Below are 22,026 nucleotides of genomic sequence, written 5' to 3'. Positions count from 1 at the left end.
CATGGGAGGTATGGGTGTCCCACACATATGACCAAGGGGGTACTTCTCTGTATATGAGATTTGCTGTGGGGTTTGCCCACACATATCACTCATTTTTACTATTTGCCCCATCACAGATAGCCATCAATTTTTCTTTGAGGCTAAGGACGCCAAACGTTTGGATCATCTATTATATCCAGCCGCCTTGTAGAGTATTAGGACATTCCAGGCTTTTCTGATGTGGGATGTTTCTGGCCTTGGGCATGTGGCCCCCCAACCGAGCTGTCCTGGGAGAGCGTAAGTCACATGAGAATATAACCAGTGCAGGGGATATATATGGTATATATATGTACAGTTCATAATGGTATTGTTTCTGATTTTTTAGACTGTGATGTATTTTCCCTGAAGAAGACTTGTATCTGTTAACGTTGAAACGCGTTGGAATTTCACTACCTCACATCAGGGTGGCCATCCAGGGTGACCGCACTGGGTAGTGTGATACATCACATTCTTCCTCAAGTCATTTTCCACATGCAATTCTCTATATTCATTTTGTATTGGATGTATCTGTAGAATTACTACATGCTTTGGAATTTATTCTATTTTTTGTTCTATGTCTACTGATCTACATGATCATTTGTGAAAAATTTAAAAAATTTATACACTTTTAACGTTGAAAATATTAAATAAATTGATTTTATTTTTATAAATATTCTTTGTATTCATTGCCTTAAAAATCCCGTTAGAGGTATTATATATTTTTCCATAGATTTACATGGGATGATGGCAATGACACATCCACACCACCAAGGTCATACCTACCCAAACAAACTGAGGTTTGTAGTGAACTGTTGAAATAGATTGCCAACTGCAGACACATTTATTTAAACAATGCGTTTCCTAGTCCACATATATTAGAACAATTGAAATAATTTATACTGTAACTAACACAGATGTATTTTATTTCTGTATTGATAGGTTTTAGGAAAAATGCAGTGACTTTCCATTCATAGATGTTTGTTTCATAAATAAATAATTATCTTTTAAGGCCAGTGCATACCAAATGCAGTCCAGTGCATTTTTTTTCTGCATCAAAAACGCATGGAAAGTAAGTTATATAGTTTTCAATGGCATAGTTTACACCAGTGCTTGCAGTTTCAGTGCGTTCCAGAAAAAAAAAGTAGAACATGCTGCATTTTTATCTACAGTATCTATCTACAGTATCTATCTATCTACAGTATGTACAGTATCTACCTATCTACAGTATCTATCTACAGTATGTACAGTATCTACCTATCCATCTACAGTATCTATCTATGTATCGTATCTATCTACAGTATCTATCTATCTACAGTATCTATCGTATCTATCTATCTATCTACAGTATCTATCTTATATCATATCGTATCGTATCTATCTACAGTATCTATCTACAGTATCTATCGTATCTTATCTATCTATCTACAGTACCTATCTACAGTATCTATCTATCTATCTATCTATCTATCTACAGTATCTATCATATCTTATCTATCTATCTACAGTATCTATCTATCTACAGTATCTATCTATCTACAGTATCTATCTACAGTATCTATAGTATCTATGGTATCTTATCTATCTATCTACAATATCTATCTATCGTATCAATCTATCTATCTACAGTACCTATCTACAGTATCTATCGTATCGTATCAATCTATTTATCTACAGTACCTATCTACAGTATCTATCTACAGTATCTATCGTATCTTATCTATCTATCTACAGTATCTATCTATCTACAGTATCTATCTATCTACAGTATCTATGGTATCTTATCTATCTATCTACAATATCTATCTATCGTATCAATCTATCTATCTACAGTACCTATCTACAGTATCTATCGTATCGTATCAATCTATTTATCTACAGTACCTATCTACAGTATCTATCTACAGTATCTATCGTATCTTAGCTATCTATCTATAATACAGGAAATCTAATCAACATTTTTTTATTTAATATCACTATAATGACTGGCACTATATATATGAGGTAAAGTATTGCCACAGATACACACTCTGATATCAATGATTTTGATAGTTCTGTGCCTTGATATTTCTTTGTTGGCAGCCATGAGATCTGTAAAGAATAGAAATAGTTTTCAATTATTTTTCAATTTTAATAGTGTTATAAGGAAAAGATAAAATATACCTACAGTAAATTATTTGGGCAAAAACCCTTTATAATAAACATGAAAGAAAAATAAATCAAAAACGGAAATAAATATATTATTCTGCCTGCCACACAGCTGTCATTAAATATATAAATCAGTTTGCTGATTTCCCCTTTATAAATGCCACAAAATAAGAATGTCTTCGCTCCAATATCCTGAAAAAAATAAAAATCTGTAGCTACTAGAAAAGAACGTGATGAAAGGAATTTACTAACACCAGAGCAGAAGGAATCTGCAGCAGCCATCCACCCAGTGGCGTAGTGTGGGTTGTCAGCACCCCGGGCAAGGCAAGTAATTTGCGCCCCCTAACCTGTGGACTTTTAGCACTCCTGAGTCCCTTCAAATACAATAGTATTGACCTACCCGATTACTATACTGACCACTACACTAACCTACTTGATTTCAACACTGACCAACCTGATTACTTTACTGACCATTACACACTACACTGACCACTATACTATACTGTCCACTACACTGAGAACTACACTGACCAATACACTGACCACTATATTATACTGACCACTACACTACATTGTCCACCATACTACACTATACTATACTGACCACTATACTATACTGTCCACTACACTGAGAACTACACTGACCAATACACTGTCCACTATACTATACTGACCACTATACTATATTGTCCACTACACTGAGAACTACAATACACTATACTGTCCACTACACTGACCACTACACTACATTGTCCACTATACTACACTATACTGACCACCATACTACACTACACTATACTGACCACCATACTACACTACACTGACCACTATACTACACTATATTGACCACCACACTACACTGTCCACTACACTATACTGACCACTACACTGACCACTATACTACACTACACTGACCTCCATACTAAACTACACTATACTGACCACTATACTAACCACCATACTACACTACACTGTCCACTATACTATACTGACCACTATACTACACGACACTATACTGACCACCATACTACACTGTCCACTATACTACACTGACCACTATACTACACTATACTGACCACCACACTATACTGTAGGGCTGAACCAACTAATCGATTAATCGACAACTAATCGATTATAAAAATAGTTGTCAACTATTTTCATAATCGATTAATCGGCCAGCCGATTAGTTGGCCTGCATACAGAATGCAATATTTGTTTACACATCAGGAAATACAGTGCAGCACACATACAGCTCAGTACACTGTCCATACAGGTCAGTAAGTGCCTGAGAACTTGTGAATGTGAATGTGTGAGGAGCAATGCCTCATGGAACATGTAGTCTTGGGCAGGAAGTGAGTGGGTGTAAAGGCAGAAGTTTTTTACCTTGTTATAGGGGCACACTATACTATAATTTGTATCTTGCTATTGGGGCACTCTGAAGGCAGGGAGGAGCCAGAAGCAGAAGAATCTGGGCTGCTCTGTGCAAAACCATTACACAGAGCAGGTAAGTATAACATGTTTGTTGTTTAAAAAAAAAAATACTTTAAAGACTGTGCCGGGAAAATCAGCATCTGAACCCAGAGAAGGTGAAGGCTGATAGACTGGAGGTAATAGAAGGCATTACAATTACATTTAAAGTAAACTTTTACATGGAGGCAAGCCACATTATGTGGGAGCAGGCAGGGCACATTACAAGGAGGCAGGGAACATTACAGGGGGCAGGGATCATGCGCCCCAGTGTGCGAAAGGGGTCCAAATAAAAAATGTGATCTCCTAGTCTGATATATACCAGATTCAACCTCCAATACTATATACAGTATATCTCTTCTGTCTGTTATTCTCAGAGAATTTTCTCCCTAAACATATAGTTGGTTATTTATATTTACCACTGTCAGAGATTTTTAAGAATACATTTTTTTTAAACTTTACATATTAAATTATACACCACGCTTTTTTTTTAAGGTTATTATCCGATTAATCGAAACAATAATCGACCAACTAATCGATTATGAAAATAATCGTTAGTTGCAGCCCTACTATACTGTCCACTACACTACACTGACCTCCATACTAAACTACACTATACTGACCACTATACTATACTACACTACACTGACCACTTTACTACACTACACTGTCCACTATACTGACCATTATACTACACTATACTGACCACTATACTACACTATACTGACCACTATACTACACTATACTGACAATTATACTACACAGCCTACACTATACTGTCCTGCATACAGTCTCTCTCTCCCATCCCCCCCGCCAGTAACATGACTCTCACGAGGGAGTCTCACTCACCTTCTTGTCCTGGCCTGCATCGGTCCGGAAGAGGAGGAGAAGACAGCGGTGGCTCACATTGTTTATTCTCTCCCTCACGCTCTGACTGCTGCCATGCTCAGTGTCCAGTGCAATGTGATTGGGCGAATAGGGCTCATGTGCGGAGGTGGGACTTCAGGAGCGATCGAGGACAGGCCAGCCCTATGCCTCACATGACCCCCATACGCACAATCACAGGGCGCCGGACACTTAACATGGCGGCCGGAGCGCAGGGGACACAGGAACTTGAAATTAGGAGGAGGCAGCCAGTAGTGACACATACTAGCGCCCCCCTAAATGTTGCGCCCGGAGCCACGGCACCCCCTGCACCCCCCACGCTATGCCATTGCATCCACCACAACCACTCAGCTTCTAGCTTTCGTTTTTAAAGCTTACCTGAACAAGCTGAAGTTAGAAGCCGATGGGTTACTATGCACAGCACAGATTCTGTCTGCTACATTTTAAGAAATTCCCCCAATCTGTGCACGCATAAACTACTAAATAGTAAAACGAATGCAAACATCAAACTTCACAACAGTTAGAGTACAGTGGAGTAAGATGGTTGTAATACATTAACCTTCAGCACTGTGCCCCTTCAGTTTAAAGTTGTGCTAATTAATCTTCCAGGACCCATCCACCTTTGCTTCTTTTGACTGAACACTGAAAAGCTTCAATAGACTTAGGAACCAAAGGGAATGGCACACCAAAACCAAATGTCAGAGGCTGTGCTGAGCAGGAATTGAATTAAGGGATCAAGAACTTGGGTACATGGGTGGAGATTTTATATAGTTACATAGTTACATATTAGGTGAGGTTGAAAAAAGACACAAGTCCATCAAGTCCAACCTATGTGTGTGATTATATGTCAGTATTACATTGTATATCCCTGTATGTTGTGGTTGTTCAGGTGCTTATCTAATAGTTTCTTGAAACTATCAATGCCCCCCCGCTGAGACCACCGCCTGTGGAAGGGAATTCCACATCATTGCCACTCTTACAGTAAAGAACCCTCTACGTAGTTCAAGGTTAAACTTACTTTCTTCTAATTTTAATGAGTGGCCACGAGTCTTGTTAAACTCCCTTCTGCGAAAAAGTTTTATCCCTATTGTGGGGTCACCAGTACAGTATTTGTATACTGAAATCATATCCCCTCTCAAGCGTCTCTTCTCCAGAGAGAATAAGTTCAGTGCTCGCAACCTTTCCTCATAACTAATATGCTCCAGACCCTTTATTAGCTTTGTTACCCTTCTTTGTACTCGCTCCATTTCCAGCACATCCTTCCTGAGGACTGGTGCCCAGAACTGGACAGCATACTCCAGGTGCGGCCGGACCAGAGTCTTGTAGAGCGGGAGAATTATCGTTTTATCTCTGGAGCTGATCCCCTTTTTAATGCATGCCAATATTCTGTTTGCTTTTTTTAGCAGCAGCTTGGCATTGCATGCCATTGCTGAGCCTATCATCTACTAGGACCCCTAGGTCATTTTCCATCCTAGATTCCCCCAGAGGTTCTCCCCCCAGTGTATAGCTTGCATTCATATTTTTGCCACCCAAATGCATTATTTTACATTTTTCTACATTGAACCTAAATCATATACATTACAACCCCCCAACTAAATTACAGATAGACTGTTTTGGGCGGACCTAGTGTTGTGAGGTCAGCACGCACAGACAGGTTGACAGCTATCGCGGCTGCACTTATCAGCTTATCGTTATACTCTGTAAGTACAATAATTTTTATTGATAAATCTTTTAAATGCAGTATAGCACTAGGAGTTATCTTCCTTGTTTTTTATCCTTGCATATGTGGGAGCTGGCTGGTGGAATATACCACGGCAAGTAGGGACTGGTCAAGACTTTTAAGCATTTATGATCTACTTTGTGAGATCTTTTGATCTGGTAAGCAGTCTGTTTGCCCTAGGGAGCACAGTTGTGACACAGAAGCACTTTCAAACCCTTAGCACAGAACACATTTCTTGCACTTGGATTGACTTTATTCAGACTTTATTTAGATTTTTAATCTACTTGCTTATGAATTAATAGTTTTAAAAAATCATATTTATTCAATTATGAAATTTTTTGCACGTTGCACTTGATATGGAATGTTTATTATGTAACTTTTCATACATAAATTATATACATATATATACATATATTTTGTTATCTACTTGGTAGTGGATATACGTATGATATTGGAAGGTATCAAATAATATTATTTGAATTTTTGGTTCACATGTGACACTTTAAAGAGAAAGCGCATTATTATTTTTGAGAGAGAGAGAGGAGCGGCGCCACTCTGAGTGCAGCATGTCAGTTAAAATTCAATGTTATATAAAAGTAAGGTCAACTCACAATTAGCCTGATGAAGGAGCACACACGCTCCGAATGCGAGCTTGACCACGCCTCCCATCCAGCACCGCTGATGTGCTTGTTGTGTAACTGTCTTCAGCCTCGGAAACCACCGGAACTGCTGGGAACTGCTGACCATCACGCTGCCCAGCTGGACTACAGGAGCCCAAGCTACTTATGCCATGCATATTATATCTCACAAAAATGTGAGTTGATCTTACTTTTATTAAACATTAAATTTTAACTGACATACTGCACTCAGAGTGGCGGCGCTCCTCTCTCTCTCACCCATATCCACAGAGTCGCTTCTGCTCTCTACATCTGGCTGTCCACACTGATACAGACTAGAACCCCTAAACCCTGGTCTGGTCTCAGCAGTGAATTAACTTTTTCTACTGGCACACCTGGACCTTGGAACTATTTCCATATCTCACTAGCTTTGTTTCTAGCACTCCATCTTTTTTTTAAATTTTAATCTCTGCATTATTTTTATAGCCTGTTACTACTGTTCTCCTCATGAAAGGTGGACATATCTGCCTATCAGGTAAATAAATCATATATCATTAACCTTGCAATGATAGAGGAACTGCAGCCTGCTTAAATAATTTGTAATAAAAACATCTTTGACATTCTGAAGCTTCCCTCCAAACACTTTGTATATTATTTTATATATACTGTGATTCTGTACTTGCTAAATATGCTGAAGAAATCTCCCTCCAGAGTCTGGCTACAACCATTTTAACTGTGGGCTTCTGAATCTGCTGCCTGTTCACTTAATGGATTTACACAGACATACAGAGGCACACTTCCAGCTCTGCAGCTCTCATTGGCCCTCTTATGACTTATCCCCTCCCTTCCTGGTAAACTCTCTCTCTCTCTGGAGAGAGAGAGAGAGAGAGAGAGAGAGAGAGAGAGCGCTGTGCATGATGTCATAAGCCTAGGCTTTTTAGCAGACAAGAAACAGGAAGTGGGCTGTATAAAATAAAATAAAATAATTTCTATCCAAAGTTATAACAACAAGGGCAGACGATTTAATAGATGGAAAGTTGAAAAATGACCGAAGTTCCGCTTTAATATAGCTGTATCTGCACTACAGCACTTCAGTGAATAAACATGAAATATGCAGAAAGGCTTAGAGATTATAAATTAGTTGTTACCAAATTGTGATTCTTACCTTGGAAGGATTATTTGTTAATGCCTCAATAACCACATCTGGAAGTATCTCATCCCGCAAGATCTTAGACACTAGAGACTCCACAAAATCCCATGCAAAATGTTGGTTTTCTACAAAGTATTTATTTAAACCCTGATCCTAAAAACAGCAGTAGAAAATAAAGAAAGCTCAAATACATTCCATTTATTTTTGAAATGTTGAAAGTTTTAAATATTCTGTGTTCATTGATTCAAAAAGGTCAAAGCGATAGATTAAGGTAATGACTGCTATTCTTCATTGGAACTAATATAACTTTACTAATAAATATTTATCATTGACCATTCATAATTCATGTTTCAAAACTGTCAATCAGCAGATGATAAAACACATGCATGCAAAAGATGAATGAATTTATTCACAAAGTTTGAGGTTTGACCTGAATCAGACAAATTTTCTAGTCTGCAAATATTGAAAACTATCTACTGGTAATTAATGCTGGGAAAATTTTGTCTTTCTTCATTTCAATCATTTCTTTTAAATAACAGAAAATGGAGAAAAAAAAATAACAGCATGATATACCCCTGAAGGAACTTTATTAGCTCAGCACATCAAACCTTTAGGCTGGTTTCCGCATTGCAGGAGGGCTGGACACATAAAGGTTCTAGTTCCAGTCAACACAGGTAGGATGGGGGGGAAATCTTAAGAGTAAGTTACCTACTCTCTGTGGGTAGTAAGTAAATTACAATCATTCCACTTGCAAGAGAGTGGTTTTGGAATAATGCATTTTAGGAAGGTATAGAGAAAGCTGTTATCAGAAGATAAGCCAACAATCAGGTTCGGAAAGTCTAATGAGTCAAAGGTTGGGACACACAGACCTCAAAGAACAGGATGATAATAGGTCACGACATGCAAGGAAATGAAGTCAGAAATGTGGGAACTTTGAAGCATAGGGAGGGAGAAATAAAGGAATGTTAAATGCTCTGAAATCAGGATGAACAGCAAAAAGAAATAAAGCACACAATCACGGAAAAACACATCTTGGGACAGTAAGATAAATGCAACAACATACAACCATAGCTCCCAACTGTCCCTGGTTTTGAGGGACTGTCACTGATTTGGAGCGATGTCCCTCTGTCCCTCTTTCACCCTCATTTGTCCTTCATTTTGGTCTGATCCATAAAGTTCTATATAAAATGCACTTTTTACCTTTCAAAAAGTGTTTCCCAGAGCTAAACCTTTCATTCAAATTCTAAATTGATGCATTTGTAAATTTTAAAAGCCAATATAAAGGAATAGTAGCGGTAAAAAAGGCCCTTGTGGATTTAATAAACCTTTTTTGGGGGGTTAATTCTCCTTTAAGGGGGTGTGGCAGGGGGGTGTCCTATGCCTGCATACATTTGCTAGTAGGTGTCCCTCATTCCCATCTCAAAATGTTGGGAGGTATGTACAACCAGAGTGTTTATATCTTTTGGAAGAAGCATTGATGAATGGGAAGGTGCACACTCGACCAAACTAGAATGTGCATGTGCAGGGTTTTCTGAGATAATAAATACTGTAAGTGAATGTGCATGAGCTAGGACACAGGAAGGGACACTAACCAAGGGTGAGACAGAAACAAGAAGCAGAAACAGTGGGAGATGCACCAAATGATGTGTAGAAGAACGCAGTATCAGAGAGGGCAGAAGGAGGCTCAATAACAAGAGCAAACAGCAGGTAAGCCATATATGAGACACCAGGGAGTAAATGTTCAACAGACAAAGGACCAGCAAATTCAGGAATGACAGATTAATGACCAGATGATAAAAAGATGACCGACTGCTTGACATATGAACAGCCAATGTGCAGCTGACTGCCCAAGAGACAAGAAGATGATAAGCAAAGGCCTTAAAAAAGGCCTCGTGCACACAGGACATATGTCTAACAGGACTGCACATCTCATTGGATTTCTTTGGACTTTATAATTCACCATTTTCATTTTTTGAACTTTGTTTATTGTGCAGTTATTATACTAGCCCATTATTATACTAGCACATTTTTCAGAAATTATTCTAATTTTTTCTGAGTGTGGACTCACATTCATTATGTGTTAATCCTTGTTTATTTGATGTGTTTCTGTTCAATATTAACACCCTAATTTCTATCTCTCACCTTATTTATGGTATAGTCACCATACTAGCACATTTTTCACCATACCTGTATTTTTTCAGAAATGTCACTTTTTCTTTGTTTGATTCACATTTCACCATGTATGAATCTCTGTTAATTTGATATATTTATGTATAAGTAACATTTATATCATTTATTTATGCAAATTTGCTTTTTGCAACCTTAGCGCTGCACTTATTTATTCACAGGAAAAAAATTGCCAGATGCCCCTAGGAACAGCTGAAAAAACATCCAGTGTTCATATTATACTTAAAGCGGAGCTCCACCCAAAATGGGAAGCTCTGCTTGTCTGCCCCCCCCCCCTCGCTGCGACTTTTGCCACCTTTTGGTGGGGAGCGGGTACCTGGTTTTGTCACTCAGCCGGAAGTTCGTTCCTCTCCTCCTTTCCCCGCAGCCTGGCCCATTCACAGAGCGCAGCACGCTTTGTGCATGCGCAGTAGGGAACTGCCCGTGAAACAGCAAGGCTTTACTACCAATTTCCCTTAGTGGAGATGGTGGCAGCAGCACCCGATAACTGATTGAAAAATCATCTTGGGTGAAGACACTGCTAGATTCCTGGACAAGTAAATGTCCTAATATTAAAAGTCAGTAGTTACAGTATTTGTAGCTGTTGACTTTTTCTCTTTACCCACTTTATGATGGCCCTACTGTAGCTTTACTGCAGGGCGGCCGCTGTGTGCAGGATCTTGTATATATACGTGATCCTGCACTTCCAGGTTACAGGCGTCGGCTGCTCGCTCCCACTTTGCACAATCACATGAACTCGATGTCCGCCGCACCCTGTACACAGGCAGAATGGCAGCCTGCCTATGTAAACAAGGCAGATTGCCAGTCTGTAAGTAGGGAAGGCATGGATCCTGTGTTCCTGCAAAGCACGAACATGGATCCATGCCTTCCCCTAGTAAAAGCACCTCCCACACAGTGCACAAACACAGATTAGACACAGAGTTAACCTTTTGATTGCCTCTGATGTTAACCCTTTCTCAGTCAATGTAATTAGTACAGTGACAGTGCATATTTTCAGCATTGATCACTAGTGTCACTGGTTCCCAAAAAAGTGTCAAAAGTGTTACTTAGTGTCCAATTTGTCCTCCACAATTTTGCAGTTGCTGATCGCCACCATTACTAGTATAAAAAAATGAATAGCTAAATAAAAATTCCATAGATTGTAAGCTCGAACGAGCAGGGCCCTCTGATCCCTCCTGTATTGATTTGTATTGTAAGTGTACTGTCTGCCCTCATGTTGTAAAGTGCTGCGCAAACTGTTGGCGTTATATAAATCCTGTATTATAATAATAAATATTTCCCATAGTTTGTAGACGTTAGAACTTTTGCACAAATCAACCAATATACTGTATGCTTATTGGGATTTTTTTTACCAAAAGTATGTAGTAGAATACATTTTGGCCTAAATTGATGACATTTTTATTTTTTTTATTTTAGTGGATATATTTTAGCGCAGAAAGTAAAAAATATTGTTGTTTTTTCAAAATTGTCAGTCTTTTTATGTTTATAGCGCAAAAAACAAAAATGCAGAGCTGATCAAATATCATCACAAGAAGGCCCTATTTGCATGGCCGCGTATTAGTCAGTTAAAGTAACGCAGTGCTGTATCGCAAAAAATGGCCTGGTCATGAAGGGGGGGTAAATCTTTGGGGGCTGAAGTGTTTAAATATTAAAGAACTGATATATTAAATATGAGCTTATTTATTTTAGAAAAAAAAATATACAGTGAAAGTGTCAATTTATGTTTGAACCTTAGAAAAATTATTTGAACAAGGAATGCTTTTTCTTCCTAGTGTCTTCATAGATATACAGGTACATTCTGTTACAAATGTATGCGTTCTTCAAATCACTGCTTGGTCCCATGTATTATTGTAGCAAAGATTCTATATCAGGATTTCAAGTACATGCGCCTATGTTGATTGCATTCACAATGAAATCTTTACTTACAGTTTTAGGTTTAGTTTTCTCCCATTCCATATTCTTCTGTAAAACATTTTCACTGAAATGTATATCACGTTTGGCAATTCTCTTCCTAGTTAAAAAAAAATTGTGTGATTAAAAAAAAAATAAAAACACTCTTAATAGACTAAAAAAAGCTATTTAACTTTGGGTCATACTTTTTTAATTTCGGCTGGGTAAACACTTTGCCACTGCAGTGCGTTGCAGCATCCACCACATGCATGCATTAGCATGTTGTGGTGCTATTCATTTTGAATGGGAAGCCAACGAACCAACACTACAGCGCATGATAGCCCACTACTGTGTGTTAAGGTGTGCCGCATTGCCAAAAATGGTTGATGTTTTGGCATGTTGCAAGCCCATTTGAGTGGATTGCCCTTATGCAACACACAAAAAAGCACATTAACTCGTGTGCATTAATGCAACATACAGGACAGTGTAAACCCAGCCTAAAAGCTTATCTAAAGCCAGCTTTTTTTTTTAGCTTGGATGGAGGAAAGGTTTAAAACACCTGTTAGTATTTTGCTGTATTTTTTGCTGTCTGTACTCATTTGTGGAGACTTGCCTTCACCCCTGTCCTGTAGGGTTGCCACCTTTTCTTCAAGCCAAACCCGAACACTTTAGCAGCCTGGAACACCTTTGGGTGCACCAAGGAGAGTAGTCATTCTGTGCACATAGCGTGCTGCAGACAGTGTTTGTTTGCCTAATTGCTATTGCTGACATCATCACCCTGCCCCCCCCCCCCATTGATGCCAAACCTGTCCCCAGACAGACGCCAACAGCTCCCGGATGGCAACAGATTTGTGTGTGACTATCTTGGTTACTTGGGGAGCCACAGCCCGGTCTGAATAATGTGTCCGGGTTTCAGCCCGCCTGAAACCTGAACACATAATTCAAAACCCAAACTGTGCGAGTAAATCCTGAACAAGTGCTAACTCTACTGTCTTGTAGACACAACAGGAAGTAACGGGAAATCTCTCCAAAGTGAGGATGATTCTATCTTAGATAAGCTGTAACTGCAACAACGGGTCCAATGAGACTTCACTAGTTTACTAGCTGTAAAGTACGGGAAACTGTGAGCGAATATCTTTACATGCAGTGTTAGCCCTTCAGTTCAATTCCATGATGCAACATCATAAACAAAAAAACATGAAAACCATACCTTCCAACATTTTGAAGGATCAATGAGGCACACCTACTAACAAATGTATGTAGGCATAGGACACGCCCCCTGCCACACCCCCTTAAAGGAGAATTAACCAAAAAAAAGATTACTTAAATCCACAAGGACTTTTTTTCTACCACTACTATTCCTTTATATTGGCTTTTTAAAATGTTTTAAAATGCAGGAATTTAGAAATTAGATAAAAGGTTTAGCACTGGGAAACGCTTTTTAAAAGATAAAAAGTGCATTTTATATACAACTATATAGATCAGACCAAAATGAGGGACAAATGAGGGGGGAAGATGGACATTGCTCCAAATCAGGGACAGTCCCTCAAAATCAGGGACAGTTGGGAGCTATGTGAAAACTGTCATTATTATCAACTGAAATATTCATATGTTTTAGTTATTACACAAATATATTAGGCATAGGCAAGTTATCTACAGTATGCATATACGGAAACAATTCATGATTTACAGGGACTATTCCAGGCTTAGGACATTTGTTCTTAGAAATGTATAAGAACAAAAACACACAATCGGTGCAGTTATGCAAAATCCCCTCAACCTGGCACTAAAAAAGTGATCTCACTACTCCTTTACAACAAAATAGTAACTTAATAGTGCAGGGCTATCCACTCTCAACTAGTGAAAATGATAAATGTCTATAAATGCATGTGTATCAAAAACACTTTCACAATTCACATGGGATTCTACATGTGCTAGTGAATATCAAAATCACAATAAAATTGAAATCAGTACATCACTAAAATAAAACTGTGATGACAAATAAATACTATGATAATAAAGCATACTGAGCAAGTCCCGCTATTGGATGTAAAGGATGTAGGGGTGGGGTCTTTGCCTGATGATGTCATCATGCTGATAGAGCCTTCCCAAAGAATTCTGCGTGGTAAGTGGTATCTGTGTTTTCACTCTCTAAATATGACCGTAATGGATGGAATATCTGTCACTGCGCTATATTTACATGTCAATCATAATTCCCTGTACACACGAATGGAAATTCCGCCAGCAAAAGTCCGATGTGAGCTTTTGGTCGTAAATTCTGACAGTGTGTATGCTCCATCGGATTTTTGCTGGTGGAATGTCCGCCAGCAAAAGATTGAGAGCAGGTTCTCTATTTTTCCGACGGAAAAAGTTCCTATCGGAAATTCTGATCGTCTGTAACAATTCCAACACGCAATATTCCTATGCATGCTCTGAAACAATTCGACGCATGCTCGGAAGCATTGAACTTCATTTTCTCCGCTCGTCCAGTGCGGGAAAAAAAGGTACCTGCACCTTTTTTTGTGCAAATTCAATGCAAGTTCAGCCATACAACTGTATGTCTGAATTCACATTGTACAGACATCACATATGATCTGAACCAGCAATGTGGTGCGAATCACATGCGATGTCTGTGTTTGTATATGTGTGAACCCAGGCTCAAGGAGGTGACCAGACACTATTATTAACTCCTGCAGGGGAAACAAGCTGTTTGATTGCATATCATTTTAGAGGTCATATCACTAAGATGAGCAGATTGGAGATTTTTGCACTACATAGTTAGGGTTTATCTACTAAAACTAGAGTATGCAAAATCTGGTGCCCCTCGGCACAGAAATCAGCTTCCAGGTTTTAGCCCTGGTTCACATTGATGCAATTTGTCATGCAATTTGACATGTCAAATCGCATGCCAAATCGGTGGCAATTGGCGACAATGGCAGCGTCCGAATCGGTGCGATGCTGCATTTGTTGCAACGATTTCCAAAAGTAGTTCCTGTACTACTTTTGGCAATTTCTGGGTGTGATTTCCATTGACATATGTGCAGAACCCCACACAGAGGTCTATGAAATCGCCCCTGAAGTCGGGACTGACATTCGGGAATGAAATTGTGCGAGTTCAGCTGAACTAATACGATTTCAAACCCACAGTCAGTGTGAACTTAGGCTAAGGCTCAGTTCACACTGGATGCCGATGCGGCTCCCAGCAGGGGTCACCGTTTCAGGTCCGATTTCAGCCGGGATTTTTGGCTGAATTCGAACCTGAAATGGACCAAAAAAAAAAGAGTCCTTTAGTTCTCCCATATAGAGGAGTGTATTTCTCCCATGGTTCAAAGACGTAGGATCTTCCATTCTATGGATGGTGTAGGACCCACTAACCATGGGGTACTTTCTCGCAGTAAGTGGGCTTAAGCACCATATAGCAATATGGTGTGACTAAATCCCCATATTTTTTGAAAATGTTCAGGTGTTTTAAATAGCCTTGCAGGAGTTAAATGTCATTTTTTGCATGTGTGCTCTGTAATATTTTGTTCTGAAATGGACCAAAAGACACACAGGGCTCATGTCGCATCGGAGCCGCATCGGAGCTCTGTGAACCGGCTCCATAGAGAGCCAGCCACATTCTCCTGCTATTGCGAATTGGATGTGGGGATCCCCGGCATCCAATTCGTATCAATATACGCTTGTTGCGATTTTTTTTGTACCAAAAATATGTAGAAGAATACATATTGGCCTAAACTGAGGAAAAAAGTAGCTTTAAAAATAAAAACAATTAGGGATACTTATTATAGCAAAAAGTACAAAATATTATGTTTTTTTCCAAAATTGTCGCTTTTTTTTTGTTTATAGCGCAAAATATAAAAACCGCAGAGGTGATCAAATACCACCAAAAGAAAGCTCTATTTGTGGGAAAAAAAGGACATAAATTTTGTTCGGGTACAACGTTGCAAGACCGCACAATTGTCAGTTAAAGCGACGCAGTGCCAAATCGCAAACAATGGCCTGGTCATTAAGCAGCCAAATTTTCCGATGCTGAAGTAGTTAAAATGTCAGGACATTACAAAAAAAACCTTTTTGGAAAGTAGACAAACTGAGGTATTTAGTAAGAGGCATTGCAAATTTTTTGAAGTTGTAATTTTTTATTACAATTTTTTGGAAAATGAAGAAATTAATATTTGTTTTTTTTACAAACTGTCACCAGCGCAGTACAGCATCATGATATGACTGATGTGGCAGTGATCAGGGACACTGACTGGTGACAGCATGTTAAAAAAAAAAAACTTTTTTTTTTACCATAGTAACATTGTACTACTCACGGGGGGGGGGTGATTAGGGAATTTGTTTTTTTTTTTATTTTGATTGCAGGTACAATGAAGATCATTATATCAGCAATGCTTTGAACTGTCATGAATGGGTTAAGTTCATGACAGCTGTGGATACTGATCTATGATTGGCTACAGCTAATCACATGGTACAGTATGCTGTGATTGGCCCAGGTACCATGTGTTAGCTGTGGGCCAATCAGAGCTCACTAGTAAATGAAGCAAAGCTGTTATGAATCTGTGATGAATCACATTGATTCATAACAGCTTTGTTGACGTGATCACTAGACCCCGTGCGCTGGGATCCGCATTCCGCTGCTTCCGCCAGACACAGCATGTTTTTTAAGGCTCCATCCTCACTTGTACATCCCCATTGCCCCAACGTTGGAGTGCAACTTTGGTGCAACTTTAATGCAACATTGATGCAAATTTGGATGGGTGCAACTTGGATGTGAATTGTTGTCCCTCTGCAAAGTCGAACCCACTACTGCATGTAAAACATTCAGGTATGACTCTCATGCAACTTTTGAGGGTTAACTTTGAAGTCTATGAAGTTGCATGAAAGCCGGACCAAAGTAGTGCATGAACTTCTTTGAAATCACTGCAACTTTAAGTCGCACTTACTGTATATGAATGGTTACCATTAGAAAACATGGGGTATGACTTGTTATGCAACTTTGATGTCCAAAGTTGTATGGCAAGTCATACAAGTGTGAATGGGGTGTAAAGGTACTTAACCACTTCCCACCCAACCTATAGCAGATTGACGGCTGGGAAGTGGTCATATGACGTCCAGCAGGATAACATGCCGGTGCGGTGATCGCGAGTGTGGCATGTCAGTCTGACACGCCGCATCTCTGATCATGGCTTCTGAAAGAGGCTTCTTACCACGTGATCAGCTATGACCAATCACAGCTGATGATCGCGTGAACCAGGAAGTGTCGGTAAACGGCATTCCTCGGTTCACACTGACAGGGAGAGCTGATTATCAGCACAGCCCCATTAGATATGCTACCACAGCTGCCAGTCAGTGCCCATATGCTGCCAGTCAATGCCCCATGAAAAAAAATGACAGTGCCCAGATCAGTGCCAATTAGTGCCCACCACAGTGCCAGTCAGTGGCCATCACAGTGCCAGTGCCCAGCAGTGCCACCTGTCAGTGCCAACTGTGAGTGCCAATCAGTACCGCCTATCAGTGCCAATCAGTGCTGCCAGTCAGTGCCCATCACAGCCACCGGTCCATGTCCATCAGTGCCGCCTATCAGTGCCCATCAGTGCTGCATATCAGTGCCCATCAATTCTAAATATAAGTGCCTTTTCATCAGTGCCACCTTATCAGTGCCAACTCATCAGTGCCCATCAATGCCTGTCAGCGAAGGAGAATACAACATTTTATAACCAAAACAAAGTAAAAATTTTTTTTTTTTCAAAAAAATTAGTCTTTTTTAGTCTGTTTAGCAAAAAATAAAAACCGCAGAGGTGATCAAACACCATCAAAAAAAAGCTCTATTTGTAGGAACAAAATGATACAACTTTTGTTTGGGTACAGTGTAGCATGACCACACAATTGTCATTCAAAGTGAGACAGCGCTGAAAGCTGAAAATTATCCTGGGTGGGAAGGGGCGAAAGTGCCTGGTATTGAAGTGGTTAAAGAAGAGTAGACTACAAAAAATGTAATGTGTAAACCAGTTTATTAAAAAAATAAGACCATAGTATTCTATGGTACTTGAATACAGTTTGCTGCATGACCTCAATAATAACATCTCAAGATGTTGAAGAAATATGCATTTATAAGTATCCCTTTCTTTATTGAGTCCTACAGTATATATTTCAAACTCATCTTGGGATTTTCTTTGTGCTATCTCCATCATGTCTTTATTAAGTTTTTGACACCCTTGTTTTCATAAAATAGAAAAAAAGGGAATGCTACATTTTGCTTTGCTCTCAAGAAATGCATTTCTGCTGCTACAGTGGCTTCTCCACAAGCTGTTGTTTCAAACCAACATTATCTGTTACCGTGCTGGAATAATATGAGGCAGTGCTTTGTCCTTCTCATGTACTCTTGTAGAGCTGCTAATGGTTCTTTGCTGCTCCAGTAGGCTTTTCAGCATCTAGTCTGAGCAGATGTTGTAGCAGCTTATACGGATCTCGAAATTATGCAGCATTATGTATGCTTTTGGCTTTGCTCTCTAAACAAAAGATGTTATATTCTGTTTGGAGACAGTGCCCTAGGTTGACTCCATTTTCTGAAATTGTAAAGCCTGAAATCAATTAAAGAGACATGAGATGTGTTTCTGTTACAGTATGTGTTGCTGAAATAAGTGCATTGTATTTACTAGAGACTGATAACAAAAATGTGATCATTTAAAGTGTAAGTAAAGAAATATACAGTATACCTAAGTTTGTCTTACTCTGAAAGTGGTATATACTTTTTTCCCTTGTTAAGTTTTTATTGCTATCTGTAAACTTTACAGGAAAGTTTGTTCTACCCCCAGTCATATTATGGCAGCTTCTGGTTTCACCGAGAGTCCTCTCTCTGCAACGTAGGTGAAGGAAACTCTTAAAAGGAAAATCTTAAAAATACAACTTTAGCCTTGCATATGCCCCTATAAACAAATGTAATATTTCAAAAATGATGGCAGATTTGCAATAGGTTTTTTTTTTACATATGTTTATTAGGGATGGTCCCGATTTTCAAATCAAATGAAGTTCGACTTGAACATCAGGGGTGTTCGTTTGTTGGCAAATAAACCGGACATATGGGGCGTTTGCGGCAAATTCGAGCACCGCGGAGCACCCTATAATGCACTGCGAGATCATAGTGCATTGATGGCTGCTGATTGGCCAAAGCATGCACCTGACTTGCATGCTTTGGCCGATCACAGCACGATCTGCTGTAAGAGCCACGATTGGCCAAAAACAGGGTGCCTTTGGCCAATTAAGGCTCAGGGGGTTAAGTCTATACCCCACACTATATAAGGCTGCTTACACGGCAGAAGTATGTAGTGCGATACGTGGAGGAGATTGAGAACTTGAGCTAGATTAGGCAGGTTAGTTAGGGGCGTGCAGACAGTTTATATATATGTATATATATATACACACACACACAGTGCAGTCAGTGTACAATATAATTATATATATATATATATATATATATATATATATATATATATATATATATATATATATAGAAAATGTAGTGCAGTCATTACTGAGTATATAATACAGTGCATTGAAGTGGTTGAGGGGAACCCTATGACAGAATTAAGAAAAAAAATGACATGGGGTTCCCCCCAAAATCCATACAAGGCCCTTCGGGTCTGGCATACATTTTAAGGGGAATTCCATGCCAAAATAAAAAAAAAATAAAGTGTGGGGCCCCCCAAAATCCATACCAGACCCTTATCTGAGCAAGCAGCCTGGCAGGCCAGGAAAGGGGGGGTGAGTGAGTGCCCCCTCTGCTCCTGAACCATACTAGGCCGCTTGCCCTCAACATGGGGAGGGGTTTTGGGCCCCCCCAAAGCACCTTGTCCCCATGTTGATGGGGACAAGGGCCTCTTCCTGACAACCCTGGCCATTGGTTGTCGGGGTCTGCAGGCGGGGGGCTTATAGGAATCTGGAAGCCCCCTTTAACAAAAAAAGTGTGCCGCAATGTCCATACATCTTCAATCATACCGCTCAACGGACCCCCTTGTTAACCCCCACCCGCAGACCCCGGCAACCAATGGCCAGGGTTGCTGGGAAGAGGACCCCAAAGCACCCTCCCCATGTTGAGGGCAAGCAGCCTGGCATGGTTCAGGAGGGGGGGCGCTCGCTCGTCCCCCCCCTTTCCTGGCTTGCCAGGCTGCTTGCTCAGATAAGGATCTGGTATTGATTTTGGGGGGGCCGCATGTCAATTTTTTTTTTTAATTTGGCGTGGAGTTCCTCTTAACCGATTCCCGACCGGCTCCTGTATATATACGGTGGCAGAATGGCACTGCTGCACAAATCGCGTATATATACTGCGGCTCCTTTAAGAGCTATAGCAGGCATGCGGCGGGGACCCGATGCGCTTGGCCGACGGGCGCGATCCCTGCCGGCAATCTGCAATCTGCGATTTGTGGGCATGAAAGCAGGAACACACAAATCCCTGTCCTGTCAGGGGAGGAGGAACAGATAGTGTAAGTAGGAACAACGATACGTCTCCTCACCCAGTCAGTCCAATCCCCTCACAGTTAGAACACACATTTAACCCCTTGATCGCCCCCTAGTGTTTACCCCTTCCCTGCAAGTGACATTTATACAGTAATCAGTGGCTCTTTTTAGCTCTGTTCGTTGTATAAATGTCAATGGTCCCAAAAAAGTGTCAAGTGTCTGATCTGTCCACCGCAATGTCACAGTCCCGATAAAAATCGCTGATCGCCACCATTACTAGTAAAAAAAATTAAAATGCCATAAATCTATCCCCTATTTTGTAGACACTATAACTTTTGCATATGTAGAATAACACATATTGGCCTAAACTGATGAAGACATTTTTTTTGTTTTTTTTAATTGGGATATTTATTATAGCAATATAAAAAATATTGTGTTTTTTCAAAAGTGATGCTCTTCTTTTGTTTATAGCGCACAAAATAAAAACTGCAGTGATAAAAAACCACCAAAAGAAATCTCTATTTGTGGGAAAAAAGTACGTAAATTTTGTTTGGGCATACCGTCGCACGACCCCGCAATTGTCAGTTAAAGCGATGCAGTGCCGTATCCCAAAAAATGGCCTGGTCAAGAAGAGGGTAAATTCTCCTGGGGCTGAAGTGGTTAAATTCTATGCCAGACCCAAAGGGGACTGGGGGGGGGACCCACGCCAATTTTTTCCTTGATTTTTCATTTATATTGCCGGGAGCCAGCAATAAATTGCAGCCGCAAGCAAGTTTATATTACATTTTTTCTTTAGAAATGTCATTTTGCTGCAGCACTGTTCTATACATTGCACAGATGTGCCACTTTACAGGCAGACTAAGGGGACCCCCCAGGCATGATAATTAAAGGAATATTTAATTTTTATTGTTTCACATTAAGCATTATTAAAATCTCCGCTTCTCAAAAAACTGTTGTTTTAAAAACTTTTCTTGCATTGACATATGACCCCTGGGGCAGTTCCCGGGTCCCCATACACTTTTTATGACAATAACTTGCAAATAAGCCTTTAAAATGAGCACTTTTGATGTTTCATGTTTGTGTCCCATAGACTTTAAAAGGGTTCACAGGTGTGCTCAAACTTTTTGCCTGTTCACATGTTCTGGTGCGAACTGAACCGGTCTCAGTAGAGGTGTTGTTAAAGTAACTTACCTATCATTCTGATTGTGCTCAGTAGGGATAGTGTATTGCTTGTCTCCTTTTCTGTGATCCACATTTACTCTAGAAATGTCATCTCTGAGGCTGTCAAATAAATAAAATGTAAAAATTTGCTGAGGACTACAGGCATCCTTAATTTATGGTAACAATGTATTATAAAATACTACACATTCTCTTTATGTGGGATGTTTAGAAAGCACTACTGCTGGAACTTATATGATATCTAGAAACATGAACATAATACGAAAGCCACACTAGAGTTTCATAGGTGCATTAGTTGTAACAAGCATAGCAAA

At 39.7% G+C, this 22,026-nt stretch overlaps 1 protein-coding gene across 4 annotated transcripts in view; it reads right to left on the bottom strand.

Annotated features, from left to right (window-relative positions):
- Positions 1-22,026, bottom strand: part of LOC141110788 (uncharacterized) — a 117,847-nt gene that overhangs the window by 35,850 nt on the left and 59,971 nt on the right. For 3 of the 4 annotated variants that reach the window (XM_073602408.1, XM_073602407.1, XM_073602409.1), the window contains 4 exons: positions 21,725-21,814; positions 12,116-12,200; positions 8,018-8,155; positions 2,045-2,106 (listed from right to left, as the gene is read on the bottom strand). In XM_073602408.1, the coding sequence (XP_073458509.1) occupies positions 2,045-2,106; positions 8,018-8,155; positions 12,116-12,200; positions 21,725-21,814 (375 nt within the window). The remainder of the gene's footprint in view (positions 1-2,044; positions 2,107-8,017; positions 8,156-12,115; positions 12,201-21,724; positions 21,815-22,026) is intronic. The other variant, XM_073602410.1, reaches the window with a different exon arrangement.

This window comes from Aquarana catesbeiana, linkage group LG10, assembly GCF_042186555.1.
Source record: "Aquarana catesbeiana isolate 2022-GZ linkage group LG10, ASM4218655v1, whole genome shotgun sequence".
Classification (NCBI taxonomy): Eukaryota; Metazoa; Chordata; class Amphibia; order Anura; family Ranidae; genus Aquarana; species Aquarana catesbeiana.
The sequence above is the reverse complement of the archived record's forward strand: the minus strand, read 5'-3'. Positions and strand labels throughout refer to the sequence as shown.